This window comes from Erithacus rubecula (genome assembly GCF_903797595.1).
Source record: "Erithacus rubecula genome assembly, contig: SUPER_33_unloc_1, whole genome shotgun sequence".
Classification (NCBI taxonomy): Eukaryota; Metazoa; Chordata; class Aves; order Passeriformes; family Muscicapidae; genus Erithacus; species Erithacus rubecula.
The window spans coordinates 658,508-686,277 of record NW_027636168.1 but is presented as its reverse complement, the minus strand read 5'-3'; the positions used below and the strand labels follow the sequence as shown (position 1 = coordinate 686,277).

At 46.5% G+C, this 27,770-nt stretch overlaps 1 protein-coding gene across 8 annotated transcripts; it reads left to right on the top strand.

Annotated features, from left to right (window-relative positions):
• Window positions 1-541: 541 nt before the first annotated feature.
• PI4KB (phosphatidylinositol 4-kinase beta) lies at window positions 542-27,770 on the top strand. Of its 8 annotated transcripts, XM_079329547.1 has the most exons (14): window positions 542-714; window positions 970-1,062; window positions 3,287-4,157; window positions 4,577-4,594; window positions 6,622-6,666; window positions 9,766-9,993; window positions 11,401-11,625; window positions 13,012-13,121; window positions 15,182-15,286; window positions 18,297-18,420; window positions 20,492-20,757; window positions 26,597-26,729; window positions 26,809-26,929; window positions 27,540-27,770. In XM_079329547.1, the coding sequence occupies exons 3-14, from the start codon at window positions 3,315-3,317 to the stop codon at window positions 27,719-27,721; spliced, it is 2,400 nt and encodes a 799-aa protein (XP_079185673.1). In that variant the 5' UTR covers window positions 542-714; window positions 970-1,062; window positions 3,287-3,314; the 3' UTR covers window positions 27,722-27,770. The 8 variants fall into 8 exon arrangements, with proteins under 8 accessions (XP_079185673.1, XP_079185674.1, XP_079185672.1 ...); XM_079329548.1 differs by lacking the exon at window positions 4,577-4,594 and having other exon boundaries at window positions 973-1,062; window positions 3,287-4,175; XM_079329546.1 differs by lacking the exon at window positions 4,577-4,594 and having other exon boundaries at window positions 3,287-4,175.

Genomic DNA, 27,770 nt, shown 5'->3' with positions numbered 1-27,770 from the left:
GGGGACTTTGGCACTAGGAAGGGGACATTGGCACTGGGAAAGGGACATTGGCACTGGGATGGGGACATTGGCACTGGGAAGAGGACTTTGGCACTGGGAGGGGACACTGGGAGGATACACGGGCACTGGGAGGGGACACAGGCACTGGGAAGGGACCGTGGCAGTGGAAGAGAACACGGACACCGAGGACAACAACCCCGCCGCGTGGTGACAGCGACAACCGAGGCGATTTTTCCCCTCCAAAATCTCCGAATTTCGTCAAGCGCGGAACCCTTGAGTTTGTTCCGTGCCGGGGCCACGCCCCCAAACACAACGAGACCACGCCCCCTTTACCATATATGTACATTACCACGGCTTCTTCCGCTTCTGGTGTATCGACCACGCCCACTTTCGTAACGAAGCCACGCTCCCTCAACGCCGCACAATGACCACGCCCACCACCATATTAATATTTAAACCACGCCCACATATCCATATAAGTACACAAACCACGCCCGCTGTCCCACAAGCCCCGCCCCTCGCCGCGCCGCGCCGCCGGCCCGCCAGGGGGCGCTGTGGCCGCCCCTCAGCCCCGTGAGGCGGCGCCGGGCCGGGCCTGGGGAGGCTCCGACCGGCCCCGCTCCACCGGCCCCGCTCCGCCGGCCCCGCTCCCCCGCCTCCTCCCGACCCCTCCGCTCCTCTCCCCGCCGCCCCGCTCCTCCCCGCTCCCCCGAGGTGAGCCCGGCCCCGCCGAACCCTCTCCGGCCCTTCCGCGGCCTCTTCCCCCCCTCAGCCCGGTCCCCCCGGCGGTTCCGCGGCCGCTCCGTGTCCGGCCTCGCCTCCTCCTCCTCCTCCTCCTCTTGATTCCCCCCGCGGCCTCCGCCGGCGCTTCGTGGCGCAGGAGCTGCCCAGGAAATCGCCTTTTTCCTCGCGGAGGGTTTTTATGGTGATTTCTTGGTTGTTTTTCCGCCTTTTCCCCCGCAGCAGCAGCAGCAGCAGCCGCCGGTGGCCGGGATGAGCCGCCCGCGCCGGCCTCAGGGCCGGGCTCGCCGAGCGGAGCCGCGCGGGATGGGATCGCTCCAGGTACCTCAGCCCCAATCCTCCTCCTATTTTTATTTATTTATTTACTTATTTCCCCAAAGCCCCGCTCCCCGCGGGGGAAGTGGCGCAATTCCCCTTCCAGAGCCTTTTTTTTCCTCATGAGGGATTTGCCACCCCCCCCCCTCCCCCCGCCCGGGGCCATCTGGTGCCTCTGGGAGCTTTGGAATTGTCCAAAATCCTCTTTTAAATTCCATAAATAACACAAAGTTGGGATTGACGAGGGTCTCTCACCCCCTAGGGAATGTTTTCCCTGAAAAACTTCGGCTGGAGTTGGTGCGGAGTTGTATAATGAGAAATAATTATATTTAATCCCTTTTAATTCCCTCCGCTTCCCTGTAATCCGGGAGGGAATAACTGGGTGGAAAATTGGATTTTCCAGGTTTTTTTTTCCCGGTGCTGGAAAAGTTTTTGGGGTCATTCCTGGTGTGGATCTCATGGAAAACATGTTTCTCCTGAAAACAATCCCTGATTTTTCTTTTTTACTTGGAATTCTGAGTGGGATTTCAGGGCTCTGCTCCATGAAATTCATCGGAGATTTCAGGTCCTGGAATTCCTTGATAATTTCTGGAATTCCTGGATAATTTCTGGAATTCTGAGAGTTTTCTGCTCCAGGAATTCCTGGATAATTTCTGGGATTCCTGGGTGATTTTTCCTCCTGGAATTCCAGGAATTTTGATTCCTGTTCTTTTTTTTTTTTTTTTCTCCCCTTCCTTTTCCTAGTTTATTTCCCAACTTTTGGGAAAACTTGGAAAACCTCAAAAATTGGGAATTTGTAAAGAGAATATGATCCGTGGAGGAGAGAATTCCAAGATTGTGGGATTGGTTTTGGAATCCTGGGGTTTTTTTTGGGAAAAGGGAAAAAATTTAAATGTTTTTTTTAGGATGAGGGAAGGGAGGGAATCCCTGGAATTTTTGGAATTTTTGGGTGTCCTTGGATTTGGGATTGGGACAGAAGAAGAAAAAAATCTGGGATCTGTAGAAAAACGGGGATGGGAATTTTGAGGAAGTGCAAAATCCCAAATTTCCACCCCTGTTTTTTTTTTTTTAATTTGTTGAAAAATTGGAGCATCAGGAATATTTTTTTTTTTTTTTGCTCTCGTGGGGTTTTTGGGATCTAAGAGCCACAAAAATTTCAGGAATGTGGGATTTGGAATGAAACTCTCAGACTTTGATCAGGATTTGGGCATCTGGGACAAAAAGTGGGAAAAAAAGTGGGAAAAAAAAAGAAAAAATGGTGTCTGGGATGTGACCTTGGTTTGAATCACTTGGAATATTTAGGGAAAATTCCTGAGGGTTTTGTTTCCCTCATTTGTTTGGGAATTGGAAAAACAAAGGGATAAAGCAAATCCTTAAATTAACAAGGAAAAATCTGAATTTAACAGGGAAAAAAATTCACAATGTCCATCTTCCCTTCAGGTGTATCCTGGGTTTCTCCCCTTGAATCCCAGACCTAATTCCAATTTTTTTCCCCAATTTAATGCCTATTTTTCCCCAGTTTAATCCGTATTTTTCCAATATAATCCAAATTTTTCACAATTTAATGCAAATTTTCCATGACTTAATTCCCTTTTTCCCCCAATTTATTCTAAATTTTCCTTAGTATAACCCAAAATTTCCCCAATTTAGCCCCACATTTTTTTCCTATTTAACACCAATTTTCCCCAATTTAATCCTGAATTTTCCCAGTTTATGCCACTTTTTTCCCAATTAATGCCACTTTTTTCCCAGTTTAACGCCAATTTTTTCCCAGTTTAATCCTGAATTTTCCCCACTTTAATCCTGAATTTTTCCCCAATTTATTCAAAATTCTTCCCAATTTCCCCCAATTTTTCCCCATTTTTATCCCGATTTTTCCCCGATTTAACCCAAATTATTCCGCGATATAATCCAAATTTTTCCCAATTCCATCGCTATATTTTTCCAGTTTAACACCCATCTTTCCCCAATTTAATCCTGACTTTTCCCCCACTATAACCCCAATTTCCCCCCTTTTTAACCCAAATTTTCCCGTTTGCCCAGCTCTGAGCCGCGCCGCCCTCCCTCCACCATGGGCCAAATTATTCCCCGATATAATCCAAATTTTTCCCAATTCCACCACAATATTTTTCCAGTTTAACACCCATCTTTCCCCAATTTAATCCTGAGTTTTCCCCCACTATAACCCCAATTTCCCCCCTTTTTAACCCCAATTTTCCCGTTTGCCCAGCTCTGAGCCGCGCCGCCCTCCCTCCACCATGGGCGACCGTCCCGCGGCGTGTCCCGCCGGGATCAGCCCGGATCCCAGCCCAGCCCAGGGCAGCTGCAGCCCCGGGGGCTCCCCCCTGAGCGTCATCAGCGAGGGCGTGGGCGAGCTGGCGCTCATCGACGCCGAGGTGGCCAAGAGAGCCTGCCAGGAGGTCCTGGAGAAGGTCAAGCAGCTGCACGGCTCGCCCCGCGCCGAGCGCGTCCCCAACGGAGAGAGCTGCCAGATCCGCTGCCTGGACGACCCGCCCATCCGCGAGGAGGAGGAGGAGAACGCGCCGGCGGCCCGCACGGCCAGGAAGCGCCAGCACCAGGCCAAGCAGTCGTGGCTGCTGCGCCTCTTCGAGTCCAAGCTCTTCGACATCTCCATGGCCATCTCCTACCTGTACAACTCCAAGGAGCCCGGCGTGCAGGCCTACATCGGCAACCGCCTCTTCTGCTTCCGCGACGACGAGGTGGATTTCTACCTGCCGCAGCTGCTCAACATGTACATCCACATGGACGAGGACGTGGGCGACGCCATCAAGCCCTACATCGTGCACCGCTGCCGCCAGAGCATCGACTTCTCGCTGCGCTGCGCGCTGCTGCTGGGCGCCTACTCCTCGGACATGCACATCTCCACGCAGCGCCACTCGCGCGGCACCAAGCTGCGCCGCCTCATCCTCTCCGACGAGCTGAAGCCGGCGGGCAGGAGGAGGGAGCTGCCCGCCCTCGGAGCGCTCGGCGCCGACACGGCCCTGTCGCCGTCCAAACGGACTCACCAGAGGTCCAAGTCGGACGCCACGGTGTCCATCAGCCTCAGCAGCAACCTGAAACGCACGGCCAGCAATCCCAAGGTGGAGAGTGAGGAGGAGGTAAAGGATGGGGAGTTCCTGGGGAGTTCTGGGGGGTTGGGACTTGGGACTGATCCAGCAATCCCAAGGTGGAGAGTGAGGAGGAGGTAAAGGCTGGGGAGTTCCTGGGGAGTTCTGGGGGGTTGGGACTTGGGATTGATCCAGCAATCCCAAGGTGGAGAGTGAGGAGGAGGTAAAGGATGGGGAGTTCTGGGGGGTTGGGACTTGGGATTGATCCAGCAATCCCAAGGTGGAGAGTGAGGAGGAGGTAAAGGATGGGGAGTTCCTGGGGAGTTCTGGGGGGTTGGGACTTGGGACTGATCCAGCAATCCCAAGGTGGAGAGTGAGGAGGAGGTAAAGGCTGGGGAGTTCCTGGGGAGTTCTGGGGGGTTGGGACTTGGGATTGATCCAGCAATCCCAAGGTGGAGAGCGAGGAGGAGGTAAAGGATGGGGAGTTCCTGGGGAGTTCTGTGGGGTTGGGACTTGGGATTGATCCAGCAATCCCAAGGTGGAGAGCAAGGAGGAGGTAAAGGATGGGGAGTTCTGTGGGGTTGGGACTTGGGATTGATCCCAGAGCTCTTCTGGGATTGGTGTTGTGCTCCAAGAATTGGGGTGTTGGGAAAATCCCATGGTGGTTCCTTGGGATTATCCCAGAGCTGTTCCAAGGTTCTGGTTGTGCTCCAAGGCTCAGGGAACTGAGAAAATCCAGTGTTTTTTCCTTGGGATTCATCCCAGAACTCTTCTGGGATTGGCCTTGTGCTCCAAGAATTGGTGTGTTGGGAAAATCTCATGGTGGTTCGTTGGGATTCATCCCAGAGCTCTCTCAGATTTGGGGTTGTGCTCCAAGGCTCAGGGAACTGGGAAAATCCTGTGGTTGTTCCTTGGGATTGATCCCAAAATTCCTCTGGGATTGTGGTTATTCCTTGGGATTGATCCCAAAATTCCTCTGGGATTGTGGTTATTCCTTGGGATTCATCACAGAAATCCTTTAGAGTCATGGTGGTGCCTTGGGATTGATCCCAAATTTCCTCTGGGGTCGGAGTTGTGCTCCAAGGCTGATCCCAGGACAAGCTGGGAATTGCAGGTGGGGAAGGAGCCCTGAGCTGCTGCTGGAAGCAGATTTTGGGAGTGGTGCTTCCCAAATCTGGGAAAAATGAATTTTCCAGAGGGTGGAATCCACCCTTGGGAAACTGGGAATGACTGGGTTTGACTGGGAATGACTGGCAATGGTTGGGATTGACTGGGAATGGTTGGAAATTCCAAGGAAATGGATCAGAAATCCAAACTTTGACCCTGCTGGGAATTCCCCTGGCAATCCTTGGAAAGAGCCAAGGATTGTTCCAAACTCTGGGAATTGGGATAAAGATGGAAGGAAGGATTGGGAAGGAATTTTCCAGGCTGGATTCGGGACCAAAACAACCCCGGAAAAAAATCCAGGGCTGTTCCCACCAGGATGAATTTTTAATATGGAAAAGGAGGAGGTGGAAACCAGAGCTTGGCCATAAATTATGGATGAGGAAACTCCTGGAAACCATCCAAAAAAAGCTGGGAGAGCACAGAAACAGGGAGACTCCAGCCCTGGATCCCCAAAAATCCCTCAAAAATCCTTCAAAAATCCCAGAATTCTTGGAAGCTCTGGCTGGTTTTCCTTCCAGAATCCAGGAATTCCTTGGAAAAAGCAGGGAAATTTGATGGGAAATGATCCCAAAATTCATCAGGGCAGGGAAAATTTGGGATCATTTTCCCTCCAGGTGGGATTCAGACCTGGGTGTCCCTTTTTTAATTTTTTGGGAATTTTAGCTCCAAAATTCCCAGTTTTTATAGAGTGAAGTTCCATTGGATTCCCTTTCAGGAAGAAAATCATGGACTGTGCTGGAATTTTGGAATTTTGGGATATTTGGGATGGGAATCCCTTGGGATGGAGATTGGAGGGAAATGTGGGAATGGCAGGAAAACTTTGAATAAATCAGGAATTTCCCAGTGATAAAAACAGCCCCAAAAATTGGAATTTTGGGAATTTTCAGGATCGTTTCCATGGGATCTGTTTGATGTGCTGAAACTGGGGATGAACAAGAATCCAGGGAAGGAAAAAAAGGTGGATTTGGTGATGGAAAAGCTCAGAAATCCAAGGAATTCAGAGCTGGAGCCATCCAGGGTGGGATAATGAATCCCAAAGAGGAGAAAAACGGGGAAAATCCTGAAATTCTGAGCTCAGATCTGCTCCACTTTGATCCCATCCCCCTTGAGATCCGTGGAATTTTCCTGGAAAAATCCCCAGAATTCCAAGGAGATGAGACCAAAGAAAAACCCCAAAAACTTGGGAATTGTTGGAAGTGAACCTGGAGCTAAACTTTGCTTTTTCTCCCCCTTTTCCCTTCTCCTTCCTCTCTTCCCTATGGAAAAATATTCCCCAAAAAACTGCCCCAAATCCCTTTTTTTTTTTTGTTTTTTTTCCTGCTTTTCCCAGGAATTCTCCTCGAGTACGGAAAGCCTGGATAAATCCCTGGCTCCCGTAAGTTCTGATCCCAAATTTTTTTTTCCAGAGGTTCCCTCTTCCCTCTGCAGCATTTCCTCCATTTCCACCTCTCTGGAATTTTCCAGCATTCCTCAAATATTCCCAAAAAAATAAAAAAATAAAAAAAAAATCTTGGCATTGCCAGCAGGGTGTTTCCTCAGAATGAGGAATTTGGGATAAAATCAAGGAAAATCCCATTTTTCCCACCAAAATCCATCTGGAAATGAGGAAATTCCCACTTTTCCCACTTTTCCATTGCAGGTGGAAGAGGAAATGCTGGTTTCCCTCAGAATTTGGCTCCCAAAATTTGGATTAATTTGCTTTTTTTCCATTTTTTTTTTTCCTTGCCAATCATTGATTTCATTCTTTTAATTTTTTTCTTTTTCCCCATGAAAATTCCAATCGAATCCTGGCATTTTTCCTGATTTTTCTCTCCAGAATCAGCCCTTTTCCCCTTTTTTTTTTTTTTTTTGGGAATGTGTAGTCCATGATTTCCTCCAGCATGGGGATTTTTTTGGGAAGAATTCCATAATTTTTTTTTTTTAGACTTTTCCTGGAATTCCTGGATTTTTCCCAGCTCTGGGAATTCCCAGGGACTGTTCCCACACCTGGATTTGGGAATTTTGTCAGGATTTGATCCCAAATTTCAGAATTCTGACATTGCTCTGGGAGTTCCCCTTAAAAACAATCCTGGAATTGTGAATTTTTCCAGGAATGGGATTCAACCTTTGGAGAGCTGAAGGAATTTTTGGGATTGGGAACCTCTGGAATATTTCCCCTGTGCCTGGAGCCAGGTGGGGGCAGGGAAGCTGAGAGTTATCCCAGAATTCCTGAAGAATTTTTGGGCTTGGACTGCAAATCCAATAAATTCCCAAATCCTGACCCTCCTTTCCTTGATTTCCCCTGATTCCTTTCCTGTTGCTCTGTGATATTCCTGATTTTTCTGGCGTTTTTTCCCTTGGCTTTGTGCATGTGCCTTTTCCAGCATGATCAGAGATCCCAAAAATCAGCCTGGATTGTGGGAATGTGGAGTGGAAATTTGGGATCTGTGTGAGAATCCAAAGGGAAATCCCAAATCCCTGTGGGATTGTGGGGTTGGGACACCAGGGAGGGGGTGGGGGGAGATTTTGGAATAATCCCAAAATTTTGGGATTTCAAATCCTCCCAAATCCAAGAATTTGGAGGGGCTGGGAGTGAGGATTTCCCTAAATCTCAGGGATCCAGATAATCCCAAATCCTGGGAATCTGGAAAATCCCAAATCCTGGGAATTTGGAGGGTTGGGAGTGAGGATCCTCCCAAATGGATAATCCCAAATCCTGGGAATCTGGAAAATCCCAAATCCTGGGAATTTGGAGGGTTGGGAGTGAGGATCCTCCCAAATGGATAATCCCAAATCCTGGGAATCTGGAAAATCCCAAATCCTGGGAATTTGGAGGGTTGGGAGTGAGGATCCTCCCAAATGGATAATCCCAAATCCTGGGAATCCAGCAGGACTGGGAATGTCAGTGCTGGAATTCCAGCACCCAAATGGGATTTTAGGGGGGTGGAAATAAATTCCAGTGGGAAGGAAAAAGTGCTGGGATCCTGCTCTGCTGGGGTAGGGGTGGAAAAATCCCAAATTTCCAGGATCTGGGATGAGGGAGGGGAAAAGGGGCAGGGAAAAGGGAAGGATGGGAAGAGGGAAAAGTGGGAAGAGTAAGAAAGGGGAAGGGCAGGAATTTTATTATTAAACAAACACCAACATCAGCTCCATTTTCCTTGCTTTTTTCCCAAATTTTTAGTTTTCATCCCAACCCTTTTCCAGGCAGACTGGGATGGGAAGAGGGAAGAGCAGGGAAAAATGAGAGGAGGGAAGATCCCATGGCATGGGGTGGGAAAAGGAATGATCAGGAATTTGCTCCCACTACAAAATATTTCCTCCTCATTTTCCTTCTTTTTTCCCAATATTTTTCCTTTTCCAGCCAGCCCAGGTGGCTCTTGAGCAGAAAAAGGGGAAAAGGAAAAGTAGGAAAAGGGAAGAGGAAAAAGGGGAGAGCAGGAAATAGGAAAGATCAGGAATTTGCTGCCACTAATAAACCACCAACATCAGCTCCATTTTCCTCTTTCTTTCCTAACTCTTTCTTCCTTTTATCCAAAACTTTTTATTTTTCATCCCAACGGTTCCCAACCCTTTTCCAAGCAGTCTGGGATGGGAAGAGGGAAGAACAGAGAAGAGGGAGGAGCAAAAAATCAGGAAATTCCTCTTACTAAAAACCACCAACATCACCTCAGTTTTTTAACTCCATTTTTCTTCTTTTTCCCTCCCAACTCTTTATTTCCATCCCACCTGTTTTTCCTTGGATCCACCTCCAGCTTGCCCCGGAGTGGGAAAAGGGAAAAGCTGGGAAGGGGGAAGAGCAGGAAAGAGGAAAAATCAGAAATTTGCTCCCACTAATAAACCTCCAACATAATTTTCCTCTTTCATTCTCTTTTCTTGTTCATTCCTCTTTCATTTCCTCTTCGTTTTCCTCTTTCTTTCTTCATTTTCCCCGAAACTTTTTATTTTTCATCCCAACCCTTTTCCAGGCAGTCTGGGATGGGAAGAACAGAGAAGAGGGAGGAGCAAAGATCAGGAAATTCCTCCTATTAAAAACCACCAACATCACCTCCATTTTTTAACTCCATTTTTCTCCTTTTTCCCTCCAGACTTTTTATTTTCATCTCACCCCTTTTTCCTTGGATCCACCTCCCCAGCTGGACCCGGAGCGGGAAAAGAGAAAAGCTGGGCAGGGGGAAGAGCAGGGAAGAGGAAAGATCAGGAAATTCCTCCTATTAAAAACCACCAACATCACCTCCATTTTTTAACTCAATCTTCTCCATTTTTCCCTCCAAACCATTTATTTCCATCCCCTTTTCCCTGGGACCCCCCCGCCGGTGCAGCTGGACCCGGAGCGGGAAAAGTGAAAAGCTGGGCAGGGGGAAGAGCAGGGAAGAGGAAAGATCAGGAAATTCCTCCTATTAAAAACCACCAACATCACTTCAATTTTTTAACTCCATTTTCTCCATTTTTCCCTCCAAACCCTTTATTTCCATGCCCTTTTCCCTGGCACCCCCAGCCAGCACGGCTGGCCCCGGAGCGCGAGTTCATCAAGTCTCTGATGGCCATTGGCAAGCGCCTGGCCACGCTGCCCACCAAGGAGCAGAAGACACAGAGACTCATCTCCGAGCTGTCCCTGCTCAACCACAAACTGCCGGCGCGCGCCTGGCTGCCCACCGCCGCCTTCCCCCACCACGTGGTCAGGGTGCCACACAGCCAGGCCGTGGTGCTCAACTCCAAGGACAAGGTGGGGATGGGGCTTGGGGTGGGAATTGGGGTTTGAAATGGGTTGGGAATGGTGGGAGGGTGTTGGAGGTGGTGATTCCTGGGATTTGAGCACCTCACTCACAGATCATGGTGCTCAACTCCAAGGACAAGGTGGGCATGGGCTTTGGGCTTTGGGATCCAGTGGGAATGGTGGGAGAGGGTTGGAGGTGGTGATTCCTGGCATTTGAGCACCTCACTCACAGGTCATGGTGCTCAACTCCAAGGACAAGGTGGGGATGGAGGGATGGGGCTTGGGGTGGGAATTGGGGTTTGAAATGGGTTGGGAATGGTGGGAGAGGGTTGGAGGTGCTGATTCCTGGGATTTGAGCACCTCACTCACAGATCGTGGTGCTCAACTCCAAGGACAAGGTGGGCGTGGGGCTTGGGGTGGGAATTGGGGTTTGAAATGGGTTGGGAATGGTGGGAGGGTGTTGGAGGTGCTGATTCCTGGGATTTGAGCACCTCACTCACAGATCATGGTGCTCAACTCCAAGGGCAAGGTGGGCTTTGGGCTTTGGGATCCAGTGGGAATGGTGGGAGAGGGTTGGAGGTGGTGATTCCTGGCATTTGAGCACCTCACTTGCCAGGCCGTGGTGCTCAACTCCAAGGACAAGGTGGGGATGGGGCTTGGGGTGGGAATTGGGGTTTGGGATGAGTTGGGAATGGTGGGAGAGGGTTGGTGGTGGTGATTCCTGGGATTTGAGCACCTCACTCACAGATCGTGGTGCTGAACTCCAAGGACAAGGTGGGGATGGGCTTTGGGATCCAATGGGAATGGTGGGAGAGGGTTGGAGGTGGTGATTCCTGGCATTTGAGCACCTCACTTGCCAGGCCGTGGTGCTCAACTCCAAGGACAAGGTGGGGGGAATAAAGAATGGGAATTTGGGTTGGGAAATGGGATTTGGGATAGCAAATGGGATTTGGGATGGGAAATAAATGGGATTTGAGGTGGGAAATAAATGGGATTTAAGGTGGGAAATAAATAGGATTTGGGATAGGAAATGGGATTTGAGGTGGGAAATAAATGGGATTTGGGATAGGAAATGGGATTTGGGGATGGGAAATAAATGGGATTTGGGATAGGAAATGGGATTTGGGGTGGGAAATGGGATTTGAGGTGGGAAATAAATGGGATTTGGGATAGGAAATGGGATTTGGGGTGGCAAATAAATGGGATTTGAGGTGGGAAATGGGAGTTGGGATACAATGGGAATGTTGACAAGTCTCTGGAGGTGTCACTTCCAGCTCTGGGAATTCCGGTACAGCCAGAATTATCCAAACCCCCCTCGAGACCCTCCAACTCCCACCCTCACCAAACCCCCCAATTCCCCCCCAGACCCCACCCCTGGGTATCCCCACGCTCACCCCACACCCCCCTGTCCCCCAGGCTCCCTACCTGATCTACGTGGAGGTTCTGGAGTGCGACAACTTCGACACGGCGAGCGTGCCGGCGCGCATCCCCGAGAACCGCATCCGCAGCACGCGCTCGGCCGAGAACCTGCCCGAGTGCGGCGTGGGGCCCGAGGCGCGCCCCGCCTGCAGCGCCGTGCCCAACTACGACAACGACGACGAGGCCTGGGCCGTGGACGACATCGGGGAGCTGCAGGTGGAGGTGGGGCAGGGGAGGGGCGGGCACCAGGGCGTCCCCAAGGTGTCCCCATGGAGGTGGGGCAGGGGAGGGGCGGGCACCAGGGCGTCCCCAAGGTGTCCCCATGGAGGTGGGAGAGCAAGGAGAGGGGTTTGGGCACCAGGGTGTCCCCAAGAGGATAGAACCAACCCCAGGGTGTCCCCATGGAGGTGGGACAGGGGACGGGGTCTGGGGAGGGGTGGGCACCAGGGCGTCCCCAAGGTGTCCCCATGGAGGTGGGGCAGGGGAGGGGTGGGCACCAGGGCGTCCCCAAGGTGTCCCCATGGAGGTGGGGCAGGGGAGGGGCGGGCACCAGGGCGTCCCCAAGGTGTCCCCATGAGGTGGGAGAGCAAGGAGAGGGGTTTGGGCACCAGGGTGTCCCCAAGGTGTCCCCATGGAGGTGGGGCAGGGGAGGGGTGGGTACCAGGGTGTCCCCAAGGTGTCCCCAAGAGGATAGAACCAACCCCAAGGTGTCCCCATGGAGGTGGGAGAGCAAGGAGGGGGGTTTGGTCACCAGGGTGTCCCCAGGGTGTCCCCAAGAGGATAGAACCAACCCCAGGGTGTCCCCAGGGTGGTGGGACCAACCCCAAGGTGTCCCCATGGGGGTGGGGATATTGGGAGTGGGGTTTTAGGGAGGAGCAGGGTCACCAAGGTGTCCCCAAGGTGTCCCCAGGGTGGTGGAACCAACCCCAAGGTGTCCCCAAGGGATTTAACATGACTTGATGGGATTTTTATGGGATTTCACACTATTCTATGGGATTTTTATGGAATTTTAAGGGATTTGATAGGGTTTTAATGGCATTTAATGAGATTTTGATGGGATTTGATGGGATTTTGATGAGATTTGATGGGATTTTGACAAGATTTGATGGGATTTGCTGGGATTTGATGGGATTTGATGGGATTTTGACGTGATTTGATGGGATTTGATGGGATTTTGACGAGATTTGATGGGATTTTGATGGGATTTGATGGGATTTGATGGGATTTTGACGAGATTTGATGGGATTTTGACGTGATTTGATGGGATTTTGACGAGATTTGATGGGATTTTGACGAGATTTGATGGGATTTTGATGGGATTTGATGGGATTTGATGGGATTTTGACGAGATTTGATGGGATTTTGATGGGATTTGATGGGATTTTGACAAGATTTGATGGGATTTGATGGGATTTTGACGTGATTTGATTGGATTTTGACGTGATTTGATGGGATTTGATGGGATTTGATGGAATTTTGATGTGATTTGATGGGATTTTGACGAGATTTGATGGGATTTGATGGGATTTTTACAAGATTTGATGGGATTTGATGGGATTTTGACAAGATTTGATGGGATTTTGATGGGATTTCCTGGAATTGCTGCAGCTCCCAGAGATGCACACCAACAGCTGTGACAACATCTCCCAGTTCTCTGTGGATTCCATCACCAGCCAGGAGAGCCGTGAGCCCGTGTTCATCGCGGCCGGGGACATCCGGTGAGCGGGGAATGGGAATTCTCCAGAGCAGAAATCCAGCAACTATTCCTCAGAAAACATCCTGCAATTCTGGCATTCCCCAGAGCAGAAATCTGAGAGTTTTCCCTCCCAAAAAATCCTGGAATTCTGACGTTCTCCAGGGCAAAAATCCTGGAATTTTCACCTTGCCCAGAGTGAAATTCTGCAAATTTTTCCATGTAATCCTGTGAATTTTCCCATTGAAAATCCTGCAAAATTTTCCATCTAATCCTGTGAATTTTCTCATGGAAAATCCTGCACATTTTTCCATCTAATCCTGTGAATTTTCTCATGGAAAATCCTGCAAATTTTTCCATCTAATCCTGTGAATTTTCCCATTGAAAATCCTGCAAATTTTTCCATCTAATCCTGTGAATTTTCCCATTGAAAATCCCATAATTTTCACATGGAATTCCAATGAGTTTCCCCATGGAATTTCATTTATTTCCCCATGGAATTCCCAGAATTCTCTCATGGAAAATTCTGGATTTTTTCCGTGTAATCCCATGAATTCTTCCATGGAAAACTCTGGAATCTCAACCTTGCCTGGATTGAAATCCTATAAGTTTTCCCATGGAAATCCCAGATTTTTTTTATGTAATCCCAGAATTTTCCTATGGAATTCCCTGGAGTTTTTCCATGAAATCTCCATGAATTTTCCCATGTGATTCCATGAATTTTCCATGTAATCCCTGTGAATTTCCCCCATGGAATTTTGGGAATTTCCCCATGGAATTTTGGGAATTTTCTCATAGGATTCAGGGTATTTTCCCATGGAATTCTGGGAATTTTTCCCCATGGAATTTTGGGAATTTCCTCATGGGATTTTGGGAGTTTTCCCATGGAATTTTGGGAATTTCCCCATGGAATTCTGGGAATTTTCCCATGGAATCCTGGGAATTTTCCCATGGAATTTTGGGAATTTCCCCATGGAATTCTGGGATTTTTCCCCATGGAATCCTGGGGATTTTCCCATGGAATTCTGGGGGTTTTCCCATGGAATTTTGGGAATTTCCCCACAGGATTGCTGGGATTCTGGGATTGCTGGGATTCTGGGACTCTGGGATTGCTGGTTTCTGGGATTCCTGGACTCCTGGACTCTGGGATTGCTGGATTGGGATTGTTGGGATTCCTGAACTCTGTGTCTCTGTGCTCCCTCCATTCCTGTATCCCTGACTCTGTGATTCCTCTATTCCTGTGATCCCTCCATTCCTGTATCCCTGTCTCTGTGATCCCTGACTCTGTGATTCCTGTCTCCCTGCTCCCTCCATTCCTGTCTCCCTATCTCCCTGCTCCATCCCTGTCTCCCTGCTCCATCCCTGTCTCCCTGCTCCATTCCTGTCTCCCTGCTCCATCCCTGTCTCCCTCCATCCCTGTCTCCCTGCTCCCTCCATTCCTGTCTCCCTGCTCCCTCCATTCCTGTCTCCCTGCTCCATCCCTGTCTCCCTCCATCCCTGTCTCCCTGCTCCCTCCATTCCTGTCTCCCTGCTCCATCCCTGTCCCCCTGCTCCCTCCATCCCTGTCTCCCTGCTCCATCCCTGTCTCCCTCCATCCCTGTCCCCCTGCTCCATCCCTGTCTCCCTGTCCCCCTGCTCCATCCCTGTCCCCCTGCTCCATCCCTGTCTCCCTGTCTCCCTCCATCCCTGTCTCCCTGCTCCATCCCTGTCCCCCTGCTCCATCCCTGTCTCCCTCCATCCCTGTCTCCCTGCTCCATCCCTGTCTCCCTCCATCCCTGTCTCCCTCCATCCCTGTCTCCCTGTCTCCCTGCTCCCTCCATCCCTGTCTCCCTGCTCCATCCCTGTCTCCCTCCATCCCTGTCTCCCTGCTCCATCCCTGTCTCCCTGTCTCCCTGTCTCCCTCCATCCCTGTCTCCCTGCTCCATCCCTGTCTCCCTCCATCCCTGTCTCCCTCCATCCCTGTCTCCCTGCTCCATCCCTGTCTCCCTCCATCCCTGTCTCCCTCCATCCCTGTCTCCCTGCCCCATCCCTGTCTCCCTCCATCCCTGTCTCCCTCCATCCCTGTGCCGTGTCCCGGCCCCGCAGGCGCCGTCTCTCGGAGCAGTTGGCGCACACGCCCACCGCCTTCCGCAGGGACCCCGAGGACCCCTCGGCCGTGGCCCTCAAGGAGCCCTGGCAGGAGAAAGTCAGGTAGGAAACTGGCAATTCCCTAAATCTCCTTGGAGTTCCCTAAATCTCCTTGGAGTTCCCAAAATCTCCTTGGAATTCCCAAAAACTCCTTGGAATTCCCACAATCTCCTTGGAATTCCCACAAACTCCTTGGAAATCCCACAAACTCCTTGGAAATCCCACAAACTCCTTGGAATTCCCAAAATCTCCTTGGAATTCCCAAAATCTCCTTGGAATTCCCAAAAACCTCCTTGGAATTCCCACAAACTCCTTGGAATTCCCAAAATCTCCTTGGAATTCCCAAAACCTCCTTGGAATTCCCACAAACTCCTTGGAATTCCCACAAACTCCTTGGAATTCCCACAAACTCCTTGGAATTCCCACAAACTCCTTGGAAATCCCACAAACTCCTTGGAATTCCCAAAACCTCCTTGGAATTCCCACAATCTCCTTGGAATTCCCAAAACCTCCTTGGAATTCCCACAAACTCCTTGGAATTCCCAAAAACTCCTTGGAGTTCCCAAAACCTCCTTGGAATTCCCAAAAACCTCCTTGGAATTCCCAAAAACCTCCTTGGAATTCCCAAAAACCTCCTTGGAATTCCCAAAAACTTCCTTGGAATTCCCAAAATCTCCTTGGAATTCCCAAAAACCTCCTTGGAAATCCCACAAACCTCCTTGGAATTCCCAAAATCTCCTTGGAATTCCCAAAAACCTCCTTGGAAATCCCACAAACCTCCTTGGAATTCCCAAAATCTCCTTGGAATTCCCAAAAACCTCCTTGGAATTCCCAAAAACCTCCTTGGAAATCCCACAAACCTCCTTGGAATTCCCAAAATCTCCTTGGAATTCTAGAGAATCCCCAGAGAAACGAGTCCCGGCATTTGCCCGAATTCCGATTTTTGGGGTCTGAGGTTCCCGAAGGATTTTGGGTTTTTCTCTCCTGGGGTGAATTCCATACTTGGAATTCCTGCTGGGAAAATCTCTGGGGTTTTTTGGGAGGTTTGAGGTGCATGTCCTGATGGGATTTTTAATGGGATTTTGATGGCATTTTATGGAAATATTCGGGGTTTTGATGGGATTTTAATGTGATTTTGATGGGATTTTAGTGGGGATTTTAATGGAATTCCATGGAATTTTATGGGATTTTGATAGAACTTAATGGGATTGGATGGAATTTTATTGGCATTTAATGGGATTGGTTGGGATTTTATTGGCATTTAATGGGATTTGATGGGATTTTAATGGGATTGGATGGAATTCCATGGGATTTAATTGGATTTTGATAGAATTTAATGGGATTGGATGGAATTTTATTGTCATTTAATGGGATTGGATGGGATTTTTGGAATTTAATGGGATTGGATGGAATTTTATTGGCATTTAATGGGATTGGATGGGAATTTTGGAATTTAATGGGATTGAATGGGATGGAATTTTATTGGAATTTAATGGGATTGAATGTGATTTTATTGGCATTTAATGGGATTGGATGGGATTTTTGGAATTTAATGGGATTGGATGGAATTTTATTGCCATTTAATGGGGTTGGATGGAATTTTATTGCCATTTAATGGGATTGGATGGGATGGGATTTTATTGGAATTTAATGGGACTGAATGTGATTTTATTGGCATTTAATGGGATTGGATGGGATTTTAGGAATTTCATGGGATTGGATGGGATTTTATTGGCATTTAATGGGATTGGATGGGATTTTAGGAATTTCATGGGATTGGATGGGATTTTATTGGAATTTAATGGGATTGGATGGGATTTTAGGAATTTCATGGGATTGGATGGGATTTTATTGGAATTTAATGGGATTGGATAGGATTTTATTGGCACTTAATGGGATTAAATGGGGATTTTAGGAATTTCATGGGATTGGATGGGATTTTAGGAATTTCATGGGATTGAATGGGATTTTAGGAATTTCACAGGATTGGATGGAATTTTATTGTCATTTAATGGGATTGAATGGAATTTTATTGCCATTTAATGGGATTGGATGGGATTTTATTGGCATTTAATGGGATTGGATGGGATTTTAGGAATTTCATGGGATTGGATGGGATTTTATTGGCATTTAATGGGATTGGATGGAATTTTATTGGCATTTAATGGGATTGGATGGGATTTTATTGGCATTTAATGAGATTGGATGGAATTTTATTGCCATTTAATGGGATTGGATGGGATTTTAGGAATTTCATGGGATTGGATAGGATTTTATTGGCATTTAATGGGATTGGATGGGATTTTATTGGAATTTAATGGGACTGAATGTGATTTTATTGGCATTTAATGGGATTGGATGGGATTTTAGGAATTTCATGGGATTGGATGGGATTTTATTGGCATTTAATGGGATTGGATGGGATTTTAGGAATTTCATGGGATTGGATGGGATTTTAGGAATTTCATGGGATTGGATGGGATTTTAGGAATTTTATGGGATTGGATGGGATTTTAGGAATTTCATGGGATTGGATGGGATTTTATTGGCACTTAATGGGATTAAATGGAATTTTATTGGCATTTAATGGGATTGGATGGGATTTTATTGGCATTTAATAGGATTGGATGTGAATTTAAGGAATTTCATGGGATTGGATGGGATTTTAGGAATTTCATGGGATTGAATGGGATTTTTTGGAATTTAATGAGATTGGATGGAATTTTATTGCCATTTAATGGGATTGGATGGGATTTTAGGAATTTCATGGGATTGGATGGGATTTTATTGGCATTTAATGGGATTGGATGGGATTTTAGGAATTTCATGGGATTGGATGGGATTTTATTGGCATTTAATGGGATTGGATGGGATTTTAGGAATTTCATGGGATTGGATAGGATTTTATTGGCACTTAATGGGATTAAATGGGGATTTTAGGAATTTCATGGGATTGGATTAGATTTTAGGAATTTCATGGGATTGGATGGAATTTTATTGAATTTAATGACACAAAGACATCCCCAGAACACTCCCAGAGCTTTTCCAAGCCCTTTTGATCCCATTTTTCCAGGAGGATCAGGGAAGCCTCTCCCTACGGGCACCTCCCCTCGTGGCGTCTCCTCTCCGTCATCGTCAAATGCGGCGACGACCTGCGGCAGGAGCTGCTGGCCTTCCAGGTGCTCAAACAGCTCCAGGTGGGGACATCCCCCCAATCCCAACCCCCAAAAATCCCCCAAAAATCCCTCAATCATCCCTGAAAAAAATCCCTCAAAAAAACCCCGGGTTTTTACGGGTTTCCTGGGGGTTTTAACATGATTTTAATTGGATTTAATGTGATTTTAACGGGATTTTTTTGCCATTTTCTTGTTTTCCTTCCCCCAGTCCATCTAGGAGCAGGATTTTAATGGATCTGATGGGACTTTAACTTGGTTTTAGCACAATTTTAATGTGGTTTTAATCTGATTTAATGCCATTTTCATGGGATTTTCCCCATTTTTCCCTGCAGTCCATCTGGGACCAGGAGTGTGGATTTTAATGGATCTCGTGTGATTTTAACCTGATTTTAACACAATTTTATTGATTTTAACCTAATTTTATTGTGACTTTAACCTGATTTAATGAGATTTTAATGGGGTTTTTCCCTCCAGTCCATCTGGGAGCAGGAGTGTGGGTTTTAACAGGAACTGATGTAATTTTAACACCATTTTAATGTGATTTTAACAGGATTTTAACCTAGTTTTAACCTGCCTTTCACCAGTCCATCTGGGAGCAGGAGCATGGATTTTAATGTGATTTTACATGATTTTAATGTGATTTAACCCAATTTTAATGTGATTTAACATGATTTTAATGTGATTTTAACCCATTTTTCACCAGTCCATCTGGGAGCAGGAGTGCGGATTTTAATGTGATTTAACCCAATTTTAATGTGATTTAACCCCATTTTAATGTGATTTAACCCCATTTTAATGTGATTTAACCCCATTTTACTGTGATTTAACCCCATTTTAACATGATTTAACCCCATTTTAATGTGATTTAACCCCATTTTAATGTGATTTAACCCCATTTTAACATGATTTAACCCCATTTTACCATGATTTAACCCCATTTACTGTGATTTCCCCAGTCCATCTGGGAGCAGGAGCACGGATTTTAATGTGATTTAACCCCATTTTAATGTGATTTAACCCCATTTTAATGTGATTTAACCCCATTTTACTGTGCTTTAACCCCATTTTACCATGATTTAACCCCATTTTAATGTGATTTAACCCCATTTTACTGTGATTTAACCCGATTTTACTGTGCTTTAACCCCATTTTACTGTGATTTAACCCAATTTTAATGTGATTTGCTATGATTTTCCTGTGATTTCCCCAGTCCATCTGGGAGCAGGAGCGCAGATTTTAATGTGATTTAACCCCATTTTAATGTGATTTAACCCCATTTTACTGTGCTTTAACCCCATTTTACCATGATTTAACCCCATTTTAATGTGATTTAACCCCATTTTACTGTGATTTAACCCGATTTTACTGTGCTTTAACCCCATTTTACTGTGATTTAACCCAATTTTAATGTGATTTGCTATGATTTTCCTGTGATTTCCCCAGTCCATCTGGGAGCAGGAGCGCAGATTTTAATGTGATTTAACCCCATTTTACCATGATTTAACCCCATTTTACTGTGCTTTAACCCCATTTTACCATGATTTAACCCCATTTTCCTGTGATTTCCCCAGTCCATCTGGGAGCAGGAGCGCGGATTTTAATGTGATTTAACCCCATTTTAACATGATTTAACCCCATTTTACTGTGATTTAACCCCATTTTACTGTGATTTTAACCCATTTCCCCCAGTCCATCTGGGAGCAGGAGCGCGGATTTTACTGTGCTTTAACCCGATTTTACTGTGCTTTAACCCCATTTTACTGTGATTTAACCCCATTTTACCATGATTTAACCCCATTTTACCATGATTTAACCCCATTTTCCTGTGATTTCCCCAGTCCATCTGGGAGCAGGAGCGCGGATTTTACTGTGATTTAACCCCATTTTAATGTGATTTAACCCCATTTTAATGTGCTTTAACCCCATTTTAATGTGATTTAACCCCATTTTACTGTGATTTAACCCCATTTTAATGTGATTTAACCCCATTTTAACATGATTTAACCCCATTTTACCATGATTTAACCCCATTTTAACATGATTTAACCCCATTTTACCATGATTTAACCCCATTTTCCTGTGATTTCCCCAGTCCATCTGGGAGCAGGAGCGCGTGCCGCTGTGGATCAAGCCCTACAAGATCCTGGTGATCTCAGCTGACAGCGGGATGATCGAGCCGGTGCTGAGCGCCGTGTCCCTGCACCAGATCAAGAAGCAATCGGCGCTGTCGCTGCTGGACTATTTCCTGCAGGAGCACGGCCCCAGCACCAGCGAGTCCTTCCTGAGCGCCCAGCGCAACTTCGTGCGCAGCTGTGCGGGCTACTGCCTGGTGTGCTACCTGCTGCAGGTCAAGGACAGGTCAGACACTCACCTGGGGATGGGGAAAGCTCTTGGCATTCTTCAGGGATTTTTTAGGAATTTTTTGGGGTTTTTTTCCTGATTTTTTTCATTATTTTTTTGTATTTTTCGGGGATTTTGTTTGCGGATTTTTTGGTATTTAGCAGGAATTCGGTGCCAGCTACTGCCTGGTGTGCTACCTGCTGCAGGTCAAGGACAGGTGAGACACTCACCTGGGGATGGGGAAAGCTCTTGGCATTCTTCAGGGATTTTTTGGGGTTTTTTTCCGATTTTTTTCACTATTTTTTTGTATTTTTCGGGGATTTTGTTTGCGGATTTTTTGGTATTTAACAGGAATTCGGTGCCAGCTACTGCCTGGTGTGCTACCTGCTGCAGGTCAAGGACAGGTCAGAGACAGGGCTGGGGATGGGGAAAGCTCTTGGCATTCTTCAGGGAATTTTTAGGAATTTTTAGGATTTTTTTTCACTATTGTTTTATATTTTCGGGGATTTTTTTAATGGATGTTTTGGTATTTAGCAGGAATTCAGTGCCAGCTCCTGCCTGGTGTGCTACCTGCTGCAGGTCAAGGACAGGTCAGAGACACACCTGGGGATGGGGAAAGCTCTTGGCATTCTTCAGGGATTTTTTAGGAATTTTTTGGAATTTTTTTCACTATTTTTTTTGTATTTTTTGGGGATTTTTTTTTGGGGATTTGTCAGGAATTCGGTGCCAGCTACTGCCTGGTGTGCTACCTGCTGCAGGTCAAGGACAGGTCAGAAACACACCTGGGGATGGGGAAAGCTCTTGGCATTCTTCAGGGATTTTTTGGGGTTTTTTTCAGATTTTTTTCACTATTTTTTTGTATTTTTCGGGGATTTTTTTGGGGGGGGGATTTATCAGGATTTCGGTGCCAGCTCCTGCCTGGTGTGCTGCCTGCTGCAGGTCAAGGACAGGTGAGAAACAGGGCTTGGGCCATTTTGGGGGCATTTTTAGGGATTTTTTAGGAATTTTTTTGGGTTTTTTCCGATTTTTTTCATTATTTTTTTGTATTTTTCGGGGATTTTGTTTGCGGATTTTTTGGTATTTAGCAGGAATTCGGTGCCAGCTACTGCCTGGTGTGCTACCTGCTGCAGGTCAAGGACAGGTCAGAAACAGGGCTGGGGATGGGGAAAGCTCTTGGCATTCTTCAGGGAATTTTTAGGAATTTTTTGGGGTTTTTTTCCGATTTTTTTCACTATTTTTTGTATTTTTTGGGGATTTTTTGGGGGGATTTATCAGGATTTCGGTGCCAGCTACTGCCTGGTGTGCTACCTGCTGCAGGTCAAGGACAGGTCAGAGACACACCTGGGGATGGGGAAAGCTCTTGGCATTCTTCAGGGATTTTTTAGGAATTTTTTGGGGTTTTTTTCATATTTTTTTCCACTATTTTTTTGTATTTTTTGGGGATTTTTTTTTGGGGATTTGTCAGGAATTCCGTGCCAGCTACTGCCTGGTGTGCTACCTGCTGCAGGTCAAGGACAGGTCAGACACACCTGGGGATGGGGAAAGCTCTTGGCATTCTTCAGGGATTTTTTAGGAATTTTTTGGGGTTTTTTTCCGATTTTTTTCACTATTTTTTTGTATTTTTTGTGGATTTTTTTTACGGATTTTTTGGTATTTAGCAGAAATTCGGTGCCAGCTCCTGCCTGGTGTGCTACCTGCTGCAGGTCAAGGACAGGTCAGAAACTCACCTGGGGATGGGGAAAGCTCTTGGCATTCTTCAGGGATTTTTTAGGAATTTTTTGGAATTTTTTTCACTATTTTTTTGTATTTTTCGGGGATTTTTTGGGGGAGATTTGTCAGGAATTCCGTGCCAGCTCCTGCCTGGTGTGCTACCTGCTGCAGGTCAAGGACAGGTGAGAAACAGGGCTTGGGCCATTTTGGGGGCATTTTTAGGGATTTTTTAGGAATTTTTTGGGGTTTTTTTCCGATTTTTTTCACTATTTTTTTGTACTTTTCGGGGTTTTTTTTTTTGCGGATTTTTTGGTATTTAGCAGGAATTCGGTGCCAGCTCCTGCCTGGTGTGCTACCTGCTGCAGGTCAAGGACAGGTCAGACACTCACCTGGGGATGGGGAAAGCTCTTGGCATTCTTCAGGGATTTTTTAGGAGTTTTTTGGAATTTTTTTCACTATTTTTTTGTATTTTTCGGGGATTTTTTTTTTTTTGGGGATTTATCAGGAATTCGGTGCCAGCTACTGCCTGGTGTGCTGCCTGCTGCAGGTCAAGGACAGGTGAGAGACACACCTGGGGATGGGGAAAGCTCTTGGCATTCTTCAGGGAATTTTTAGGAATTTTTTGGGGTTTTTTTTCACTATTTTTTTGTATTTTTCGGGGATTTTTTTTTTTTGGGGATTTGTCAGGAATTCGGTGCCAGCTCCTGCCTGGTGTGCTACCTGCTGCAGGTCAAGGACAGGTCAGAAACTCACCTGGGGATGGGGAAAGCTCTTGGCATTCTTCAGGGATTTTTTGGGTTTTTTTTGGAATTTTTAAACTATTTTTTTGTATTTTTTGTGGATTTTTTTTACGGATTTTTGGGGATTTAGCAGGATTTTGGTGCCAGCTACTGCCTGGTGTGCTACCTGCTGCAGGTCAAGGACAGGTCAGAGACTCACCTGGGGATGGGGAAAGCTCTTGGCATTCTTCAGGGATTTTTTAGGAATTTTTTGGAATTTTTTTTCACTATTTTTTTGTATTTTTCGGGGATTTTTTGGGGGGGATTTATCAGGATTTCGGTGCCAGCTCCTGCCTGGTGTGCTACCTGCTGCAGGTCAAGGACAGGTGAGAGACACACCTGGGGATGGGGAAAGCTCTTGGCATTCTTCAGGGATTTTTTGGGAATTTTTTGGAATTTTTTTCACTATTTTTTTGTATTTTTCGGGGATTTTGTTTGCGGATTTTTTGGTATTTAGCAGGAGGAATTCAGTGCCAGCTCCTGCCTGGTGTGCTGCCTGCTGCAGGTCAAGGACAGGTCAGAGACTCACCTGGGGTGGGGCATTTTGGGGGCATTTTTAGGGATTTTCTTAGGAATTTTTTGGGGTTTTTTTCCGATTTTTTTCACTATTTTTTTGTATTTTTCGGGGATTTTGTTTGCGGATTTTTTGGTATTTAGCAGGAATTCAGTGCCAGCTACTGCCTGGTGTGCTACCTGCTGCAGGTCAAGGACAGGTGAGAAACTCACCTGGGGATGGGGAAAGCTCTTGGCATTCTTCAGGGAATTTTTAGGAATTTTTTGGAATTTTTTTCACTATTTTTTTGTATTTTTCGGGGATTTTGTTTGTGGATTTTTGGGGATTTATCAGGAATTCGGTGCCAGCTCCTGCCTGGTGTGCTACCTGCTGCAGGTCAAGGACAGGTCAGAGATACACCTGGGGATGGGGAAAGCTCTTGGCATTCTTCAGGGAATTTTTAGGAATTTTTTGGAATTTTTTTCACTATTTTTTTGTATTTTTCGGGGATTTTGTTTGTGGATTTTTGGGGATTTATCAGGAATTCGGTGCCAGCTCCTGCCTGGTGTGCTACCTGCTGCAGGTCAAGGACAGGTCAGAAACTCACCTGGGGATGGGGAAAGCTCTTGGCATTCTTCAGGGATTTTTTAGGAATTTTTTGGGGTTTTTTCCGATTTTTTTCATTTTTTTTTTGTATTTTTTGTGGATTTTTTTTTTTGGGGATTTGTCAGGAATTCGGTGCCAGCTCCTGCCTGGTGTGCTACCTGCTGCAGGTCAAGGACAGGTCAGACACTCACCTGGGGATGGGGAAAATTCTTGGCATTTTAATAGAATTTTTGGGGAATTTTTGAGGTTTTTTTTGATTTTTTTTTTTTGCAATTTTTTTGTGTCTTTGGGGGATGCTTTTTCCTTTTTTTAAAAAATGTTAATGGAATTTAATAGGATTTTAATGGTACTTCAGTGGGATTTGCATGGGATTTCCAGTGGATTTCGATGAGATTTGATGGGATTTTTGAGGAATTTCAAGGAATATTAATGGCATTTAATGGGATTTCCATGGAATTTCAATGGGATGTTTATGGAATTTAATGGAATTTTGACAGTGTTCAATGAGATTTAAGTGGAACTTCATGGAATTTTCATGGATTTCCATGGATATCCAAGGAATTTCAATGGGAATTGATGGGATTTTCATGGAATTTCACAGCATTTTGTCAGGATTTTGATGAAAATTCCCTGAAATCCCAGGAAATTTTTCCCCAGACACAACAGGAGAATCCTGCTGGGTGCTGAGGGCCTTTAATGGGATTTAATGGGATTTTAATGGAATTTCCATGGAATTTCTGTGGAACTTGAACAGGATCTGATGTGATTGCTGTGGAATTCTCTCAGGCACAATGGGAACATCCTGCTGGACACCAAGGACCTTTAATGGCATTTAATGGGATTTAATGTGATTTTAATGGGATTTTTATGGGCTTTCAATGGGATTTCTGTGTAATTTCACTGATTTTTGTTGGGATTTTGATGGGATTTCCCTGGAATTCCCCCCAGGCACAACAGGAACATCCTGCTGGATGCTGAGGGTCTTTAATGGGATTTTTATGGTCCTTCAATGGGATTTCTGTGTAATTTCACTGATTTTTTTGGGGATTTTGATGGGATTTCCCTGGAATTCCCCCCAGGCACAATGGGAACATCCTGCTGGATGCTGAGGGTCTTTAATGGCATTTATTGGTATTTAATGGGATTTTTATGGTCCTTCAATGGGATTTCTGTGTAATTTCTCTGATTTTTTTTGGGATTTTGATGGGATTTCTCTGGAATTCCCCCCAGGCACAATGGGAACATCCTGCTGGATGCTGAGGGTCTTTAATGGCATTTATTGGTATTTAATGGGATTTAATGGGATTTAATGGGATTTAATGGGATTTTTATGGTCCTTCAATGGGATTTCTGTGTAATTTCACTGATTTTTTTTTGGGATTTTGATGGGATTTCCCTGGAATTCCCCCCAGGCACAATGGGAACATCCTGCTGGATGCTGAGGGTCTTTAATGGCATTTATTGGTATTTAATGGGATTTTTATGGGCTTTCAATGGGATTTCTGTGTAATTTCACTGATTTTTTTGGGGGATTTTGATGGGATTTCCCTGGAATTCCCCCCAGGCACAATGGGAACATCCTGCTGGATGCTGAGGGTCTTTAATGGCATTTAATGGGATTTAATGGGATTTAATGGGATTTTTATGGTCCTTCAATGGGATTTCTGTGTAATTTCACTGATTTTTGTTGGGATTTTGATGGGATTTCCCTGGAATTCCCCCCAGGCACAATGGGAACATCCTGCTGGATGCTGAGGGTCTTTAATGGGATTTTTATGGTCCTTCAATGGGATTTCTGTGTAATTTCTGTGAATTTTGTTGGGATTTTGATGGGATTTCCCTGGAATTCCCCCCAGGCACAATGGGAACATCCTGCTGGATGCTGAGGGCCTTTAATGGCATTTATTGGTATTTAATGGGATTTTTATGGTCCTTCAATGGGATTTCTGTGTAATTTCACTGATTTTTGTTGGGATTTTGATGGGATTTCCCTGGAATTCCCCCCAGGCACAATGGGAACATCCTGCTGGATGCTGAGGGTCTTTAATGGGATTTTTATGGTCCTTCAATGGGATTTCTGTGTAATTTCTGTGAATTTTGTTGGGATTTTGATGGGATTTCCCTGGAATTCCCCCCAGGCACAACGGGAACATCCTGCTGGATGCTGAGGGTCTTTAATGGGATTTTTATGATCCTTCAATGGGATTTCTGTGTAATTTCACTGATTTTTTTGGGGATTTTGATGGGATTTCCCTGGAATTCCCCCCAGGCACAATGGGAACATCCTGCTGGATGCTGAGGGTCACATCATCCACATTGACTTTGGCTTCATCCTGTCCAGCTCCCCGCGCAACCTGGGCTTCGAGACCTCGGCCTTCAAACTCACCACCGAGTTCGTGGACGTGAGTGGGGGGTCCCTGGGGTCCCGTGGGCTTCTGCCCCCCCAGATGTCCCAGTGCCATCTGTCTGTGTCCCTGGCAGGTGATGGGTGGCCTGGATGGGGACATGTTCAATTATTACAAGATGCTGATGCTGCAGGGGCTGATCGCCGCCCGCAAGCACATGGACAAGGTGGTGCAGATCGTGGAGATCATGCAGCAAGGTGGGGCTGCTTCTCTGCCATCCCACTCTGCTTGCTCATTTTCCACTCTCTCATTGCCCATTTTTCCCCCTTTCCCAAGCTCACAGATGCCACATTTCCCAGTTTTTCCCAATTTTTCTCCTCTCTCCCAGCTCTCGCAGCTGCCGTTTCCCAGTTTATTCCATTTTCCCCATTTTCCCATTGTCTCATTTCCCATTTTTCCCCCCTTTCCCAAGCTCCCAGCTGCCCTGTTTCCCATTTTTCCCATTCCTCACTCTCTCATTTCCCATTTTTCCCATTCCCCACTCTCTCATTTCCCATTCCCCACTCTCTCATTCCCCATTTTTCCCATTTTTCCCATTTTTTCCCATTTTCCCCAGGCTCCCAGCTGCCCCGTTTCCCATTCCCCACTCTCTCATCTCCCATTTTTCCCATTTTTCCCATTTTCCCATTTTTCCCATTTTCCCCAGGCTCCCAGCTGCCCTGTTTCCCATTCCCCACTCTCTCATCTCCCATTTTTCCCATTTTTCCCATTTTTCCCATTTCCCCAGGCTCCCAGCTGCCCCGTTTCCCATTCCCCACTCTCTCATCTCCCATTTTTCCCATTTTTCCCATTTTTCCCATTTTCCAGGCTCCCAGCTGCCCTGTTTCCATGGCTCCTCCACCATCAGGCACCTCAAGGAGCGTTTCCACATGAACCTGACCGAGGAGCAGCTGCAGCTGCTGGTGGAGCAGATGGTCGACGGCTCCATGCGCTCGCTCACCACCAAGCTCTACGACGGCTTCCAGTACCTCACCAACGGCATCATGTGACCCCAGACCCCCAAATTCACACCCAAAAAACACCCCCAGAGAGGGGGGG